Below are 19,122 nucleotides of genomic sequence, written 5' to 3'. Positions count from 1 at the left end.
GTAACCGCACCCCCTTAGGTACAATATGGCTGCATGGGGTAACACATCAAGCGCCATATAAATTACATTTATATAGTGGCCATAAAACATTGCAGTTATACAATATATGAAAGAACAGTGAAATATTTCCGCAATAACAATGCAAAACACACAGCGGCATTGAAATAAATAAATGATATACACTTGGTAACAGACAAAAAAAAAGGAACATAACATACATTATTAATCATTAACAAACGCGTTCTAAAGAGGTGAGTTGAACGTGTAGCACGGAAAATGGAATATATATTAGTACATTCCTATTTGTGCTCTGTAAATAGCTGTAAGCCTTCATTAACTTTACTTCAAATTTCCGCCGCTTAAAAAAAAAAAAACACGTGAAGAACCGGAGAAGAAGAAGAGGTGCCGAGCAGTGCAGACGTATCCACGTCGGCTCCCGCGTTCTTAAATATTTTTGGGCGTCTTTCCAAGAAGAAGCTTGGATATATATACCTCACCGGAACCGCCAAGTTTCAAGGAATCCACCGATGCCAGAGTTTTATCGGTGGGTGGACTTTTCGCCATATTCTGAGGCTTTCGCTCTACGATCACGCCGACGAGGGAGCTAGCCCTAACGGGCACAGCCTGCTCTCGGCGCGGCGGTGCAGGCAGGCCTGCCTGTAGAGGCAGTCCCACGCTCGCGTTTTCCCGTCTCTGTGCGCGACTGAAGCGACGACACGTGCGTTCATCGAAAGCGACCAGTGGTGGTCCAACTGCGCCATTTGCGCCATTCTGCTACAATTCGACTTGCCTGCTCCTGGCTGCGCCCGCTCAAGTGCCATTTGCGCCAACTGCGCAAAAGTGCGGTATTTTCTCATTTTTGCGGCAATGCAATGTTTTCACTGGGGTTTGCAACTACAGTCAACGAACGATTTTCCGGACGCCCGACTTTTCGGACATGCCCAATGATCGGACGCCTTCGCGCCACTGCCATGGTACCTACTGCATAGTCAATGTATAAGAATGTCTGAAATTTCTGATGCAAAAACTCTTCGCCGTCCCATTTTCCGGAACTATTTCCATGATCGTAGATCCGAAACGGCAACAATCGAAGCCACCTCCGCCGCCATTTTTATTATGTCGCCGTTTAGAACAGGCGCTCTCGCACGCAGATCCACTGGCCGCCGCCCACTGCCGCGGCAACGCTGCGCTAGGCCACCGCAGCTAGGCCTACAGCTACTTCGACGTCCGCAACCAAGCTGTGTTCCTGCCTTGTTTTTCATTAAAGCAATTTGTCGCTGTTAGCAATCGCGCCGACTCCGTCTTTGTAATCCTCCCCCATGGCTTCGAAGCTCGGAAAGCATGACGCGTTTAAATAATGCCGTCTTTTGAAAGTCAGCTTCTCCTTAATACAGCAGTGTTATGCGGTGAAGCGTACACAAAGATTGTTGCGGTGAAGCATTGCAAAAGTGGAAGGAGGAATTATCACGGGACACAGTATGTACTGTATTCTTTAATTACACATCCGTGCACTCGCTTCCCTGTCACAGTGCGAGCACCGATAAGCCTATTAAGTGTACTTGCAGGCCTTCAGAGCTATTTCGATGTGGTGATTTGAGCCCTTGGGGGCAGTAAAAGGCATAGATTTGTTTTTTCGTACGTTTTCGCGGCCTCCAGGGAGTGTGAAAATCGGACGTTACGGATCAACTATACGAATAAATTTAACATTCATATAATTCATTTCGCGAGTCGATTATTTGCTACTCTGTTTTTGCATATTAAATGAAATAGTTGGCTGAGGCCGATGCATTGCACGTAGCCTAACCGGGGCACTCAGATGGTTTCGGGACAGGAACGTCCGGGACAGAAACAGTTACGTGGCTGAACCACAATCTGATTATGAGGCACGCCTGTATTGGTACAAGGGTCGTCCGGGTCATCAACTCTAATCGAAACAATTCTTATACCCGACGCCGACAAAGGGAACGGCGACGAAAGCAGCGCTTATGTGCGAAGGTATAGGGCCAATTAGCCACTGGAAGGCACAGAGATCGTATCATATACGTGTTCATGCACGCGGATTCATGCATTTGCACCTGCAGTTCGGAACCTTCTGCCAATCTGTAAGCTTCTATGCGTGATTGCAGTAGCTGCCGGCTTTGACAGTTGTCAAAAACACGTATACATGATCTCGGAACCGATCGCCGGTTAGACGAACATATTAGCGGTAAGCTTTCCATGATGACTTGTGGAAAGCTTGCCGGTCAAATCGGCTAACAGCCAATTTTCGCCATGGCACACTGCCTCGGCCTAGTCAGGCCTGATCGGTAGTGCTACGAATGCTCACGGACGAGTGTCGTCTGTTTGGCGCTATAGTACTTCAGTAATGCACCAACTAGCCCAACAAAAAAGTTTTACGAATGCTCAGTCGGGTATAGGTGAGGAAAACTACGGTTTCACGCTGAATTGATTGGTACCTATTCGCAGATGCCCCATGACACACGGGAAGGCGACAATCTGCCTCGCAACGAAAGCGAGTGTACCGTCTTTGCGACATAGCGCACAACGGTACTCATTTTGGCACTGTTCATAGACGCATAGTCTTGTCAAGCTTCTAGCATTGTTTTAGGCATACTAATACACATTTTGTCCGGTGCGGTAAAGTCAATCAAAGCACATCGGTCATTTGGAATGCACATAGGACATTGGCCATCACTTTTTGTCTTGTGCACGCCTAACGGCGCAAATCGTTCTGGCGCATTCGTAATTTTGTGCTGCCGTTGGCTTTGTGTCTTGCGTCACTCTTCACTTACTGATTGCACAGTAATAACAAGCTTTGCCAAATGGCTACAGATTACTGCCGTACTACTCCAAATGCTCCAAAAAGACATTTTTCTGCTACATAACTGCTCCAGAATGACATTTTTCCTGCTCCAAAAATTGCTCCAAATCCTAAACTTGCTGGACCACCACTGAGCGACGCAATGCCCGAAGTCGTAACTGTGGAAGGCACGGACGTAACCCAAGCAGATCTCAACGGTGCGGGGTGGATCACTGCCCTCAGCAACCGTAAAAAGCAGGAGACGAAGAGGCCGCCATTCCGAGATGGCCAACGTGGTACCGTGAACAAGACGGCTGGCTACCGCAATGCCAAGGGACCGGCTAAAAGTCTGTTGTCGCAAGTAACGGCAGCTTCGCGACTTCCGAAGCTCCCGAAGGAACAGATCAAGGTTATCGTGCGCCCCAAGGGAGGCCTCGACGTATCAAAAGGCGACGTAGTACTGCTCGCTCAAGCCCTGGCCATGGCGGCGGCCCTGCCTGAACATCAAACGAAGGAAGACACCGTGTGCCCAAACAAGGTACAGAATATTTTAATCATCGCCACTCCGCACGCCTCTAATGCGAGGGCCTATGCGAGACTAAATAAAATCCATACCAAGTATGGCGCCTACGAAGTCTCGGCGTACGTCGCCGCCCCCGAAGATACGTGCAAAGGCGTAATAAGGCACATCGACCCCTCTCACGATGAAGCCACGCTCAGAAACATGATTGTGAACGAAAGAAATCCTACGGCACTAGAAGCCAGACGAATCAAGGACTCGCACGTAGTCGTGATTTTATTCAGAGGCATGCGCGTGCCCAACCACGTGATCTGCGGCACAGCCTTGTTGCCATGTTCTTTATACCGACGCCAAGTCGACGTTTGCCATGCTTGCGGCCACGTAGGCCACCGTGCCGACGTTTGCATCAGCAGCGAGGAAGAGAGAGGTAAATGTCGCGGTTGCGGAAAAGCAAAATCGGACAACGAAGAAGAACATCAATGCACCCCCAAGTGCGAGGCGTGCGGTGGGCCCCACGTCACCGGAGACCGAACGTGCAAAAAGCGCTATCAAATCCCGTACATCGTACGATGCCGACGCCGAAGACGCCGACAAAGAGCAAGGAAGGCACAACTGGACGAAGAATCTGACGTCACCGAGGTAACTGGCGACATCTCGTCGGTTGCACCAGCTGCGCGGAGCGGTTCCATCCTAGGTACCCGATCTCTATCCGGAGGGCGCTCACGCTCGAGAAGGAGAGAACCCAAACCGAGGCAAGGCTCCTCCAAATCGAGATCCCGGTCTCGCTCCCAGTCCGTCAAGCGGGCCACTTGGGCTGACAAGGTCAAGGGAGCGACACAGCCGTCTGGGAAGAACGCATCAAGCAAAGGAACGACAGGTGAGGCACAGCCAGAGCATAGGATCGATCCCCGTATCCAAGCGCTAGAAGCAGAAAATAGGGAACTTAGACGCGAGCTCGCAGAGCTTAAGGAATCTCTTAACAGCATGAAAGGAAAACTTATAAACCGGCATGAGGTTAGCAACAGTAACCCAGGCCCGTTAGCCGGGCAGTCGAAACGCAAGGCGCCCAACCCGGAACCTTTTAGCGACACAGAGGAGGAAGAAGAAGGTGACATAACCGAGGTCAACGAGTCCCCGTCCGCCACCTCGGCTTCCCCCGTCAAAACCGAGGGTAAACTGGAAAAGACCCTGAGTAGGATTATGGAAATGCTCTCCGCCATAGAGTCGAGAGTAACGCTATTAGAAAGACCTGGGGCTCAACCCAAAAGTAGACAAACAACACCTACTGAACCGCTCCCGACTGGATCAAATCCCGACGGGGGCGCCATAGGCTTCTAAAATTTCATAGTAAACAGGATGGCTATCACAAATAACAATACCGTTAAAATTTGGCAGTGGAACTGCGCTAGCTTCCAGAGGCGCAAGGCTCCGTTAGGTCAGCTCGTCAGATCGGTGACAGACAAGCCACAAGTCATTTTACTGCAGGAGACGCTCGCGGAAAGGGAGATTACTCTGTCGGGGTATCGTGCAGTAGCGTACAAAGGCGAAACGGGGAGAGGCATCGCCGCCTTAGTTAGAAAGAGCGTTTCTTTTGTTGAGCACACCGTTCCAAAATATCGTAGCGGACTAGAAGCACAACTGATCGAGCTCGTGCCCAGTAGATCGAGCAACGCGAATGTATTTATTCTTAACGTCTACAGTTCGCCTGCAGATAAGAACAGGGACTTTAATGCACTATTCCATTCCGCAATCAGGGCAGCCAGAGACGCGCCCCTCTTAATTGCGGGGGACTTCAACGCTCCGAACACGGAATGGGGATACGGGTTTAACAGCAAGAAGGGCACAAACTTAGCCGGATGTGCAGCCGATTTTAACCTCACGCTTGTTACAGATCCTAGGTTTCCCACTAGGAGGGGTAATTCGGTCAGTCGAGACACAACGCCCGACCTCACATTCTTCCGAAATATCGAGGGCACGTGGGATAATCTCCAAGAGGACTTGGGTAGTGACCACTACGTTCTCGATATCGCGGTGCGGGTCAAACCCAAACCTCCGGTCAAATACGAATACGTCGATTGGGATCTTTTCCGGAAAATTCGAGCCGAAACCGCCCCCTCAAGCGAATCCTACAAAGAACTAATTACCAATCTTAAACAGGCCGTCAAAAACGCGACCAAAGAAATTAGCACAGAACTGGAGGTCCCCAAAATGGACTCGCGGCTAGCGCATCTCCTGGAGGCTAAACACGCTCTTAGAGAGAGGTGGAAAACACAGAAATTAAATCGCCGACTGCGAGCAAAACTAACATCACTAAACAAGGAAATAGAGTGCTATTCCAAGCAACTGGCCCTGCAACAGTGGGACGAAACGTGCAACGAAACGGACGGTCGCATGAGAAGAGGTAGTAAGTGGAATCTGCTTAAAAGCCTCCTAAACGATAAACAGTCCCGAAATGCGCTAAATCTCGCCGTCGATAGGGTCATACATAAACAGGTCACCTCGGGCCTCACAAACGATGCAATTGTCGACGACCTGGCGCGTACTTACCTACCCGTCAAGGAAGGAGATTCGCAAGGCGTAAGCGTGAGAGCGGCTTACACGGGGCTAGACAGGCCAGAATTAGACGAACCTTTCACGATTTCAGAAATCAGAGACGTACTCTTCAACCTAAATGGAAGATCGGCCCCGGGGCCAGACGGGGTCACCAACAAGCTCCTCCGGAACCTGGACGACAAGGCCATCGAAATCCTAACGGCAGAGATAAACGAGGTGTGGAGCTCGGGGCAGGTACCGTCGGAATGGCGCACCGCCAAGGTGGTGCTCATCCCCAAACCGGGGAAACCTCCGCACATAAGTAACCTGCGTCCCATCTCTCTAACATCGTGCATTTGCAAAGTGGCAGAACATGCAGTGCACAATCGAATCGTCGAACACGTAGAAAACCAAGAACTATTTAGGCATAATCTAATAGGTTTTAGAAAGGGACTCTCCACACAGGACGCAATGCTCCTCCTGAAAAGATCTATATTCGATAACGAAACGCGGGACGTACGAGCTATCATTGCACTCGACCTCACTAAGGCCTTTGATAGGGTGGCTCATGAACACATCTTGACCGAAATTTCCAATCTCAACCTAGGGCGGAAATTCTTTAATTTCACTCTCTCGTTCCTATCGGAAAGGACAGCGTTCCTTCGACTGGGCACGATCTCGGGCGGTCCTTACGAACTGGGCAACTGCGGAACCCCTCAGGGCTCGGTCCTATCCCCGCTGCTATTTAATATCGCCATGCATAAACTGTCCGAGAGGCTGGCCGCACTCCCAAAAATAGGCCACGCAATCTATGCAGACGATATTACAATCTGGTCCCCGGGGGGATCTCTGGCCGATCTAGAGCAATCTCTCCAGGCGGCCATATATATGTAACGGAAGAATTTCTTACAAGCACGGGTCTCAAGCTGTCACCGACCAAATCCGAAGTCCTCCTCTACAGACAGTCGAGGCAGGGCGTTAGGAACCTCGAGCCTCTGGAAACGCTGCCAGTCAAAATTACAACACGAGAAGGGCACCCCATTCCGAGGGTGAACTCCATCAAAATTTTAGGACTTCTAATCAACGCCAAAGGCTGTAATGCAGAAGCTCTAAACAAGCTGGGTGTGCAGGCGAAAAACATATTAAGACTCATAACTAGAATCGCAAACAAAAGGGGGGGACTCAAGGAGGACAACCTACTCAGGGTCTTCCAAGCTTTCTTCATCAGTCACATTACTTACACGGCACCGTACCTCAAATGGAGCAAAATTGAAAGGAACAAACTCGACACGCTCATCAGGTCCGGCATCAAAAGAATACTCGGTATCCCACAATCCGCTAGCACAGTAAAACTACTTCAACTCGGAATTCACAATACCACAGACGAATTAATTGAAGCGCAGTTTATTGCACAGATCTCCAGGCTTTCGTCAACTAAGCCGGGAATCAAAATTCTCGATGAAGCTGGTCAGCTCCCTATACAGGCACCGCTCGACAGACACCCCCTGTCTAAATTAGCCCGTGAAGGTATAAAGGTTGAGCCCGTGCCGAGGAACATCCACCCAATATATAACGAAGGTCGCAGAAGAGCGCGGGCAAGAACCATCCTTCGACGAATCGATCCTTACGGGGCAGACGCATTCTTCGTCGACGCCGCCAAATATGGCAGCGGAGACAGGTTTGCAATCACGGTCGTTGACGCGCGCGGTACACTTATCAGCGCCGCATCAATTTACGCTAAACACGCGAATGAGGCGGAGGAAACCGCGATAGCCTTGGCTCTTCAAGCCGCAAAAGGCCCAGCGACGATTTTCTCCGACTCGCGCACGGCGGTTAGGGCTTTCTCGTCCGCTCTAGTCTGTAAATACGCAGCCGACATCGTCAACAGATCCTTTCGTATTACTACGCGAGAACACATTGGAGGTCATACGTTAGCGTGGTTCCCGGCGCACATGAACGATGTAACTAACCAAGCGGGTTGCAACCCTAACGAGCGGGCCAACTGCCTGGCGCGTGAATTCACGAACCGCGCCCGAGATAACGGTCCGGCTCTCCCGCAGGATTGCTCCTTCAAAGATAATCTTACGACCTTTCACGAAATTACATCACATTACAGACTAAGCAGAAGAAAATTCCCTCCCCCCAGCCCGAAACTCAACAGGGCTCAGGCTGTTACTTTCAGACTTTTACAGACGAGATCCTACCTCACCCCTAGAGCGCTGAGTTGGATAGACCCGAACTTCCCGCAATCGTGCTCCAAATGCGGTCACGCGAGCTGCTCCTTCGACCACATGCTCTGGCTGTGCCCGTACAACGCGGGCTCCGACTTTCATAACAAGTCCAAGTGGGACGCCTTGCTGAAGAGCTCGGATTTCACAAACCAACTACAGGCCGTCCAGAGGGCCCGCGACGTCGCGGAGAGTCACCACCTCCCTGTCCCGTCGTGGGCGGAGCCACCAACTTGATCGGGGAGCCTTCGGTCCCCCCAATCGTGTTCCTCAGGACACTCTAAATAAAGTTCTTGTCACTGTCACGTGAAGAACCGCCTAATGTCGACAAGCAATTAAAGAAGCAAGTGAGGCGTATAGAATCTAAGCTCCAGTATTAAGTCCCCGTGCTACTGCCGAGCGTTACTGTGAGGAAATGCAAAAATTCTATATTATACGATGAACTACATCGTCGTGAGCAAACCTGTTTTAGCGGAATAAAATCAACGTAACTGCTGTAAAAGTCATATTAGCCAGCTTTGTGACATACTTGTTTCACCGCGGCAGGTATGGTATCATAACTGGATTCCTATAGGCTATGCTTTTGCGATTGTCTATCCGCGTATGAAAAACCCGCAATGGGCTGGTCTGCGTCGCTTCGGCTGGCACTGTAGCGTTGCCTTCGAGAGCTGCATTGTTGTCTAAGAAATTAGCTCTTTAAATAAATGTTCGCAAAGGAAGACGTCGTAAAAATATATTTGAGACGACCACCATAAGTATACAAGCAGAGAGTACGAGGGCGAACAAACGAAAACACCGCAGAAAGCGCCCGGACAACGCCCGAACTGTAGCAGACAGGCGCGAGTCCGTGCCCTGACGTCACGCGAGCGGCGCTCGCAGCGCCGATCGCGTTCGTTCTCGGGGCTAATATCCCTCGAAACATGTACCCCGAATATAATCGTGGCCGACGCCAGGCCCGTGCCAAGGCACTGCTGTGCTCCTTGGGTGGGATGAGGACTATGTGCTTGGTAGACGCAGCAGAATACACTTGAGAACACTGGTTCGTGGCGGTAGTCGTAGACGTTAACTACTGGCTTATGCAGGCATGTAATGTCGCAACGGAATACCCAGAAACAGCGGAAGAGGTAGCGATTGCGCTTGCGCTTACCTACCCCCTCTACGAGGTAGTTCTTAGCGACTCACAATCCGCAGTTCGCAACTACGCGCGGGGGTGCATTTCCTCCATAGCTCTCCAGGTCCTAAAGAAAGCTGGTTGACAGCACTTTGATAGCACTGCCATCATGTGGTTCCCAGCGCAAGTCGCCACCCCCAACGACGAGGGGCCCCCTAACTTGAACGAGGTAGCACACCGCTCTGCGTGAGAACTGACCCGCCGCGCAGAATCGGAGACCGCCTCTTCGAGTTCGGAACTCCTGGTTCAAAACATGCGAGAATGATTGGTCAGATACAATGACATCACCAAGCACTACCAGCTAGGCAGGCAGTTGTTGCCTCCACCTCAGCCCAAACTGATGCGTCACCAGGCAGTCGTCTGGCGACAACTGCAGACACAAACCTTCCCCAGTCCAGTGCGATTGCGGCACAGTTTCCCCGCGCAATACCCGAGTGCTCCTTGCAAGTTATGTCAGGAAATTAGAGCAACGCTCTCACACATGTTGTGGGAGTGTCGTGTTATATCAGCTACAATGGCAGTAGCTCCGGAGGCTCTTGCGTCAAAGTGGGCCGCCGCTCTGTGCAGCTCCAACCTCAAGGCGCAAGAGTGGGCTGTCCAGCAGGCCCGAGAGGCGGCGACGAGGCAAGGCCTCGAAGTCCCTTCATGGGAGACCTGAGCCCGGGTCGTTAAACTTTGCCGGATTTAAAATAAAGTTGCTCCCATTCATCCAGCGGCACCTGCTCGACTGCTACAACGACATCTGGCGGTCAGTGCAGGTGCAGGAGTCATGGTGCAGTCGAGCTATTGTTGCCCCCATCCTGAAGGCCAGAAAGCCTGCTGGAAACTTGAGTTTCTATCGGCTGGCCTCCCTCACCTCTGCCACTTGCAAAGTGATGGAGGCCATTGCTCTGGTCCGACTGGGCTGAGTGGCCTGTGCCGATGGCTTCCTGGCCGATGAGCAGACGGGGTTCCGGCGGCGCCGATGCACCGCGGACTCCTTCGCAGACATTGTCTCCACGCTGGAGGAGGCCATGGCCTGCGGTGACGCAGTGCTGGTGCTTATCGACATCAAGGGGGCCTTTGACGGCCTGGCCCATCCAGTCATTCAGCAGGCCCTGGACCTAGTTGGCATCAATGGGAACCTGCGGCGGTTCATCTCGTCGTTCCTGTAGGAACGCACCCTCAGGGTACGAGGAGGCCGATCCAGGAGCTCCTCTCGGCCGGTGGCAGCAGGCGTCCCACAAAGGTCAGTGGTGAACCATTTCCTCTTCAACCTGGCCCTGGCCCAGCTGCCTGCTGCCCTGCCGATACCTCCACTACCCCGTGAATGCCCCCATTTACGCGGACGACATCACTCTGTGGGTGCGAAGCCTACCACAGATCCACCACAGCGCGCGCTCGGCCCTGCAAAGAGCCCTCAACACCGCCGCTACTAACCTGAGCAGCATTGGCCTTGCCACCTCGGCAAGAAAGACGGAGGCCATGCTGCTCCACCCAGGAGCAGCCACCTGTCGCAGAGCTGTCAGACTGTACCTGGAAGGTGTCCAGTTACCCTGGAGCATGGCAGTGACGTACCTGGTGCTGCGCATTGATCACCGGCTGTCCTGGCTGCCAAGACACTGCATGTCCAGATCCTCCGGTGCTGCAAGGCAGTCTCCCAGCTTCTTGTTCGAGGATAGGGCTGTACCACCAGGTGGGCTCAGCGGCTGTACGATGCAGCAGCCACCTCATGCCTGTGGTACGCCCTCCCACTCGTGGCACTACCACATGCCGGTCTCAAGAAGCTGGAGCTGCAGCATCGGGCCATGATCAGGCTCTGCCTGGGCGTTCCCCGCAGCTCTCAAGTTGCTGCGACCTTGGCCGAGGTGGGAGCATGGCTCCTGTCACTTCTCCTGCAACAGAGGCTACGCCATGTTGACTGCCTTCACCATGGCCCAGACGGCAGTGCCCTGCTGTCCCGACTGCGCTCGCGGCCCCACTCACAGGTGGGGAGACTGTGGGCTGTATGAGGAGGTGATTGGGAGACCTCCAGTGAACAACGTACAGCTGCCTCCTCCCCAGAGACCACCCATGCCCATCACCACAGAGCTGCCCGTTGTTGATAAATGGTGCTCCCCGACTTGTGCCCTTCAGCGAACATTGTTTAACTGCGCGAGCAAACGAACCAGCAAACGAATCTGCGCCCGTCCTTGTCCCTCGCTGTCTTTGTGGTTCGTTTGCTCGCGCAGTTAAACAATGTTCGCTAATACCTACCAACTCGCCCAACAACAAGTTCTACTAAATTGTGCCCTTCAGCAGACCGCTGCCTCCCTCCTGCATGAGGACCACGGAGGACACCTGCAGGACTACGTTGACGGTTCGGTGATGCCAGACACGGGCTCGTCGACTGCGGCCTGCGTGGTGCCCGCCCTGTGGAAGAGCAGGCAGTGTCGCCTCCCCGACGATGCAACGTCAACAGCGGCAGAGCTAGCAGGCCTCCACCTGGCTCTGGACGTACTCGCGGAGGAGCTGCCAGCGACCCCAGTGACCATCTACTGCGACTCCAAGGCGGTACTTCTCAGCCTGCAGAGGGCCAGCCTTGGGGTCGCCCTGCTCTCGACTAGGCTGATGACGCTCCAGGAGGCGGGCTGCTCAATGTCCCTGCACTGGCTTCCAGCCCACGTGGCGATACCGGGCAACAAGGAGGCTGATGCACTGGCAAAGCATGCCCACCACTGCGTGGTCCCACCCAGCCTGGCAGTGACAGCAAGTGACTTCACAAGCCACAGGCTGCGGTGTCATTTGCTGGCTTGCCATCCGGACAAGCGGATGTCCGTGGCCGCCCTCCACGACCATTTCCGCATCACGGCCTTGCATGCAGGGAGACCTCCCTCCTGCTGCGACTGCGGATTGGCTGCTGCTGGAGGGGGGCTCACCGCCACCGGCACGACCTCATTGCCTCTCCAGCCTGCACCTCCTGCGAGAAGCCAGAGACCCTGGAGCACCTCCTGCTGGCCTGCCATGCATACCTGCAGCAGCATGGCCACATCCTGCAGGAGTTCCGGCTCCTGGGGCTTCCTTCTGCACGGCAGGAAGACGAGCTACCAACCCTCCTAAGTGTCGCCGAGTACCTCGACTCGTCGGGGCTCTCGGCGAGACTTCAGGATTTTCTACAAAGACGGATAGCCTCACGGCTCTCCAAACCACTCTAGGCTACTCCACCTGCCCCAACCATCTGGCTCCTGCTGGATCACCGCCCCCTGGCCTTTCACCAGATTACCAGTTCCTGCTGGACCTACTAGGCCCTTCCTGCCGGTCTGCTCATCCGCTGCCATGGCGACACTTTAAGCCCCTACTCTCCTATCTCCTTTGCTTCCATTATCTCCCCCCACCCCTGTTTTGCACTGAGCCGTGCTCCCGCAAGGGCTGCAGAAAATAACGTCAACCTTTCCTTTTCCCTTCAAGAACCACTTCTCTCTCTCATGGCGACGGCAGAAATGTACCTGGAGTGTCGATATAATTGCTATCACAATGAAGGAAAACGGAAGAACGCCTGTGAACATTTCCGTGCTGCAGAAAAGCCGCTGTCGGTGTAGGTGCCGGTGGAGTTGTCCGTGAGCGAAAACCCACGTATATGTATGTGCCATGCCTTTCTATATTAGATGCGGTATACGCGGATTATATCGCCACAAACCATTCTGTCACCAACGTTGCTCCCACCTTGTCTTACATTCTTGACAAATGCTTCAAAGTGTTGTTTACACTGGCTTTACTCAACAAAGTATAACAAAAACATAGACGTTTCGCCACCTATGCGGGTGGCATCGTCAGTACACAATGGCAACAAATGAGAAATACATCCTATTTATCTATGAAAGTGCCGTAAACATCCGGCAGGGGGCCACGGTTAGAGTTACATGAAGATTGATTACGACGGATGAACCATGATTCTACGAACTTTCTTGGGCCCCATCGGTGTTCCCGTGCTAGTGTGGTTACATTGTTAAAATCAAACATGTGTCCCTTTGATAAACAATGATCAACCAATTCTGTCTTGGCACGTGTAGCATGGGTGGCTTTCGTAGCATCTCTTAGATGTTCCTTGATACGGGTGCGACGTCGCCGCCCTGTCTCGCCAATGTAGCTGGCATCACAGTCCGAGCAGTTGACCTTGTAGACGACACCACTTTGTTTGTCCGGAGGTGTGCGGTCCTTTGGCTTCGGGAACACGTTTGCCAACGTGTACGAGGGTTTAAACACAGTTCGAACACCTAAAGGCCGTAAAGCCCTGCGCACTGCTTCTGATACACCGCGGACATACGGAATGCACACAAAGGAAGCTGGCCTTTCGGCCTTGCTCTCACGAGGTTTTTGCATGCGGCGCTGCGTATCATTGACAAAGTGCTCAGGGTAACTCCGCTTATGCAAAAGAGTGGCCACATTCGTTAATTCTTGCTCCCTCAAAGTTTGCGTTGACGAGAGCGCATCGCAACGAGACAGGAGAGTGCGTACCACGGCATGTTTGTGTTCTATAGGGTGGTGAGAGTCAAAACTCAGCACACTCCCGCTATCGCAAGATTTGCGATATACGGCTGTCTCCACCGAACCTCCTTCGCTCCGTTGTACCAGCACGTCTAGAAAGGCTAGGCTGCCACTATTCTCCGTCTCACATGTAAATTGAATGGCATGATGGACGGCATTAAGCGCCTCATGCATGGCACGCAGGTTTTTCTTTTCGACAATCACAAAGGTGTCATCTACATAGCGGCAGTACATTTTGACAGGGAAGGGTAAGGACGTCATCGCAGCCGTTTCCACGTGTTGCATTAACAGATCAGCCACGATTACAGAAACAGGACTACCCATCGGGACGCCTTCTATCTGGTGATATATGGTACCGGCAAACGAGAAATATGTTTGCTTCAAGCAGAACCTAAGCAGAATCATGATGTCGTCAACAGTCAGGGAAGTACGGCTTTCTAACGTACAGTCCTCCTGCAGGCGTTTCTCAATAATATCCGTAGCCAATGCTATCGGCACATTCGTGAACAAGGACACTACATCGTAGGATACCATAACATCGTCGTCCCGAAGCTGCTGCTGGCGTACCGCGGTAACAAACTCTTTAAAATTCTTGACCGTGAACGTGCTCCCTTCCGCAAGCGGCTTTAAAATTTCAACCAAAAGCTTAGACAAGTTGTATGTCGGCGACCCAACAAAAGAAACAATAGGGCGTAGGGGGCAGCCGTCTTTGTGAACTTTTGGCAACCCGTAGGCTCTCGGCGTTGCTCCGTATCAATAGAGTATCAAAGGGACACATGTTTGATTTTAACAATGTAACCACACTAGCACGAGAACACCGATGGGGCCCAAGAAAGTTCGTAGAATCATGGTTCATCCGTCGTAATCAATCTTCATGTAACTCTAACCGTGGCCCCCTGCCGGATGTTTACGGCACTTTCATAGATAAATAGGATGTATTTATCATTTGTTGCCATTGTGTACTGACGATGCCACCCGCATAGGTGGCGAAACGTCTATGTTTTTGTTATACTTTGTTGAGTAAAGCCAGTGTAAACAACACTTTGAAGCATGAGTTCCCCTGGCTTTTGGAACATTTTCTCACGTATCCGATACAGTTACGGATGTACCCTTCTTGACAAAGTTATTCCTAGGAATTTTGAGAGGGGCATCCCAAACAAATGTTATAAAAAAACACCAACAGCACATGCCTTTTATGCTAAATCTTCTCAGAATTAAATAATAAATATGCGAAACAATACAGAAACCGGCAAATGATGCAATTTCGGGATCGGCCCATGCAAGAGGCCGAGCTTCTACCTCGCCTTCGTGCATAGCGTTCGCCGCCAGCGTTTCTCTGTAAACATTACGGCTACATGAGTTGCAGTTGCCGGGAAGCGAAAGAAGCAGTCAGGGATCTTTGAATGATATCGCATTCCCCTCTTAAAGGCGAAGCTTAAGCGTCCTCCAAATTTTTATTACACCTTCGTACGTCTACCTCCCCCCCCCCCCCCACCCACACACACACACATACCCATCCCGCTTTTTTTTCCTATAGCGTATTTAGTGCTCCAGATACTTATTCGGCCAAGTACCGGCCAGCCTGAACTTCTCAAGTTTCTTGTTTTAGTTTTAAATCCGTATGACGCGCTTACGGGGCAAAGTATATTGAAAACGGTGATCTATATGCAAAGGTTGTCGACTGTTTTTATAGCGCTAATTCTCATCGCTGTACGAACCTCGCCTGCGAAATGTGCTCGCTACCCATGGCAGGAGCAAAGAAAAAATAGAGTTACGCTGAGCCGACGAACCTGCAGGGGCGAGCTGCGTCATGGTGGAGGTAATCAAGTTTAAGTAAAACCATCTTTCGAAGGTCAGCACAACATCACAAGACTACGTAACTTTGCTTTGCCCACTAATTTTTTGCGCCCTTCTATCAGACGTTCCAGACCGCATTTTGAGTCACTGCTGCTAAAGCAGTGCATGCATTAATGCACTGCAGCGACCGCCTAGTTTTCTGAGGATGGCATGGAATGCCTTTCGTGATATGCTTAACACGCTGGGCAGCAACAAAAGTGGAATGGCCAACGGAGCGGGCTACCGAACATGCAGCAGGCACTGGAGCGATAAACACAGTACTACAGCACAGATGCAGCAGCTGAAGGCCAAATGATGCAGTTCGTCGAAAAAGGGCTGACGAATAATTATGCGTACACTGCGACAATGCAACAGTAATAACGAGTAACCAACGCCGTACACGCACGTTCTTGTGATCGAGCTGTCAAGTGTGAGAAACATTCAGGCATGCGTTCCCATGGCGAGATGATTTGCCTCTTCCCAGAAAAGGCTGTTAGGATAAGCCTGGACTTGGGCCTCTCAAGCGTGCGTTCCCATGACGAGATAATTGCCCTCTTCCCCAAAAAAGCGTGACCCCCTTATGCCCTGAACAGACACCAAGGGAAGGACCAACAGGAGAAGACACGAAGGGGATGAGCTCGTCGACATCTCAACTTGACAAAGGCACTGATACTTCCACAAGTTCCTAAAGTTTTCCGAGAAGACATCGACGACCACGAGGGTTCTTTTAAGGGGCCCTCGTGTTAATCAGAACCGCTCGAGACTCGAATAGAGTCACAACCAGTGAATACGTTGTTTTCTACTTTTTTTTAAATCGTCGCGATGCCCGCCTTCGTTTTCTGATTCTTGCAGTGAAGACCCACCTCACCCGGTCGAGACCGTATCAACGTGTACACACTTTATAGCAGAGGACACCAGTAGCAATCCACAATAATAAGCGTGGTTAACGGCGGTGACTCGAGCTGCTTGATTTCGCAAGAAGTAGTGTGTCCTGGAACATTCGATATATGTACTGTCAGTCTACAAACCCGTAGAGTCGCCTGTCAAAAAATTCACCTACCATTACGATACTCCCTAATTCAAAATTTGACCGCAACTCTATACGTGTTTTAATTTCGCAGCATATTGGCTGCCGCAGACAATCTGTCTCGTGCGGCGTGTTGCATATGGAGTGAAGTGTAGGTCGTTAATCGGAATTTCTCGAGAGGCGGCGCGTAGGTGACGTGTGGACGTCATTCACAGCAGCCGCCATATCGGCCCGTCATTGGCTGCTCAACTCCCTGAATAACAACAAAATGCTGCATCCAATCCAGTTCTCCATACTTTTGGAATGTTTGAAATCGAACCCGATGAAATTACATCCATTATTCTCGGCTTACCAGGCAATAAATCTGCCCGACTGGACGGAATTTACCCACGCATACTTAAGGAAAACATTGATATCTTGGTACCCATCTTATGCAAACTTTTTAATCGGTCATTAAAATGTACAAAGTACCCCTCTGCACTAAAGATTGCCAAAGTTGACCTGGTATACAAAGATGGAGACCGATCTGACCCGTCAAGCGACAGACCGATTTCTGTCATGTGTTAATAATATTTACGAAAAGATTCTATCCAATAATATTTGCAAATTCTTAGAAAAATATAACTTACTATGTCAACAGCAACATGGATTTCGAAAACATCATTCAGCTTGACTCAATTAATTAATATAGCATTACATGAAAACAAACTGGCGGCCGTTGTATTTGTTGATTTAAGAGGAAGCTTTATCTCCGGTGCTCCTATCTAAATACATGTAAAAGGAGAATTCGTTTTTCTCGGCAACTACTACACCAAATTTGACGAGGTTTGTCGCATTTAAAAGAAAAACATAAAATCTAGTGACTGTTGGTTTCGAATTTTCGATTTACGGCTTCAATTTTTATTAAAGATTGGCAAAAATCGCAAATTTTCAGAAAACGAAACTATCAAGTTTACAACTCTGTAACTCAGCAAGGAAAAATGATATCGCAATTCTGTGAATTGTGCCTAATAGCACATCTAAAGCGGACAAATTTGACATCTTACACAAGAATCTAAAAAAATTTTTATTAATATGTAATTACAACTTTTGCAGAACCCTTGTAAACAACGTAACAAATTCACATAATATGTAACATATGACGTATGAAATTTGTCCGCTTTGAATGACCTAATGGATGCCGTTAACAGAACCGTGATATCTGTTCTTGATGCTGAGCTATTAGTTTGTAAACTTCGTGCTTCTATTTTTTTCAAACTTCTGAGTTTGTGAAAATTTTTTAAACAGAATTCAAGCCCTAAATCAAAATTTCGCTTCCAACAGTCACTAGGATTTAACTTTATCTCTCAAATGCAACAAATTTCATTAAAATCGGTCCAGGAGTTATCTCAGAAAAACGTTTTTGCGTTTTTACATGTATTTGAATAGGCCGCGTCGGAGTTGGGCCCGAGCTAAAGCTTCCTCTTAAAGAAAGCGTTAGGTACCGTGGACCACGCTATTATGCTCAATAAATTAAACCACTATGGATTCTGCGGTGAAGTCTACAGCTTACTTTCCAGTTACATCGAAAACCGTCAACAAGCTGTAGTTATCGATAACATTATATCATGACTTCAATATTTACAGACCCGGGTTCTTCAATGATCCCTCTTAGGGTCCATGTTATTTTTGTTATACTTGAATGAATTGCCGAAGGTCCTAAGTTGCTCTGATATATTAATGTATGCAGATGACAATGCGATCATAGTTACAGCTGACAACCATGAGGATCTAGAAGCAAAGACAAACGCTGAATCTGACAAACGCTGACAAACGCAAACCGGCTTTTCTGCGACACGAGCTCCTTAACGCTGGCGCGTTAAAATGAAATCTCGTAGGCGTCGCCACCGCGTCTTGCACAGCGCTACGCTTTCCTCCTCGCGCTCTCTTCCCCCGCTTTTTTTTCATCCCCCGTGACGCTCTGCGTTCGCCCTCACCTTTCTCTGTGATTGTTACGAGGGACAAAGTCGACGCAGGAACGGGCGCTGAGCTCTAACAAATGTGAGAGTTCCGTTTGCGAGTCGGGGTGCACCTTCTCTCTATAGTTAGCTGATATGTGTGATAAGGTCATCTGCATCCGATGACTGACGCTTGTTCGTGCTGCAGTGTTAGAGCTCGTAGGGCCCGGTGTCTGGAACACAGCAGCCACCTGCCACCCAGAGAAGCTCTCAAGCCTGGTTATTCACTTCTCAAACATGGGAAGTGAATAACAACCAATCGGACCAAGTTGAGTTTCTTCCGAACAGGCTTCCAAAAATTTAGTAAGGGTTTTTTTTTTGGCAAAGTCAGTTGTACGAGTGTAAATGCATGACTTGGAAACGCGTTGAACAAGTTGTAATGGAATTTAGCAGTGTGCACAGTGGTGGAAAGCAAACTAGCGCGCTGCGGTGCGCATGTCAAACGCTCCAAAGTTGGAACAAGTGCTGTTTGCAGTTGCTTCTAAATTTCTTGCAAGAAAATAAAAAC

The 19,122-nt window shown here is 50.4% G+C and overlaps 1 protein-coding gene across 5 annotated transcripts in view; it reads left to right on the top strand.

Moving 5' to 3' along the window:
• Positions 1 to 251: 251 nt before the first annotated feature.
• LOC135920903 (galactose-3-O-sulfotransferase 3-like) overlaps positions 252 to 19,122 on the top strand; it is a 147,219-nt gene continuing 128,348 nt past the window's right edge. For 3 of the 5 annotated variants that reach the window (XM_070531491.1, XM_070531489.1, XM_070531488.1), the window contains exon 1: positions 253 to 544. In XM_070531491.1, coding sequence (XP_070387592.1) covers positions 528 to 544 — 17 coding nt within the window. In that variant the 5' untranslated portion in view covers positions 253 to 527. Of the gene's footprint in view, positions 545 to 19,122 lie in introns of all 5 variants that reach the window. The other 2 variants (XM_070531490.1, XM_070531492.1) reach the window with 2 other exon arrangements.

This window comes from Dermacentor albipictus, chromosome 1, assembly GCF_038994185.2.
Source record: "Dermacentor albipictus isolate Rhodes 1998 colony chromosome 1, USDA_Dalb.pri_finalv2, whole genome shotgun sequence".
Taxonomy (NCBI): domain Eukaryota; kingdom Metazoa; phylum Arthropoda; class Arachnida; order Ixodida; family Ixodidae; genus Dermacentor; species Dermacentor albipictus.
Note: the sequence above shows the minus strand (reverse complement) of the source record. Positions and strands in the feature narration are given on the sequence as shown.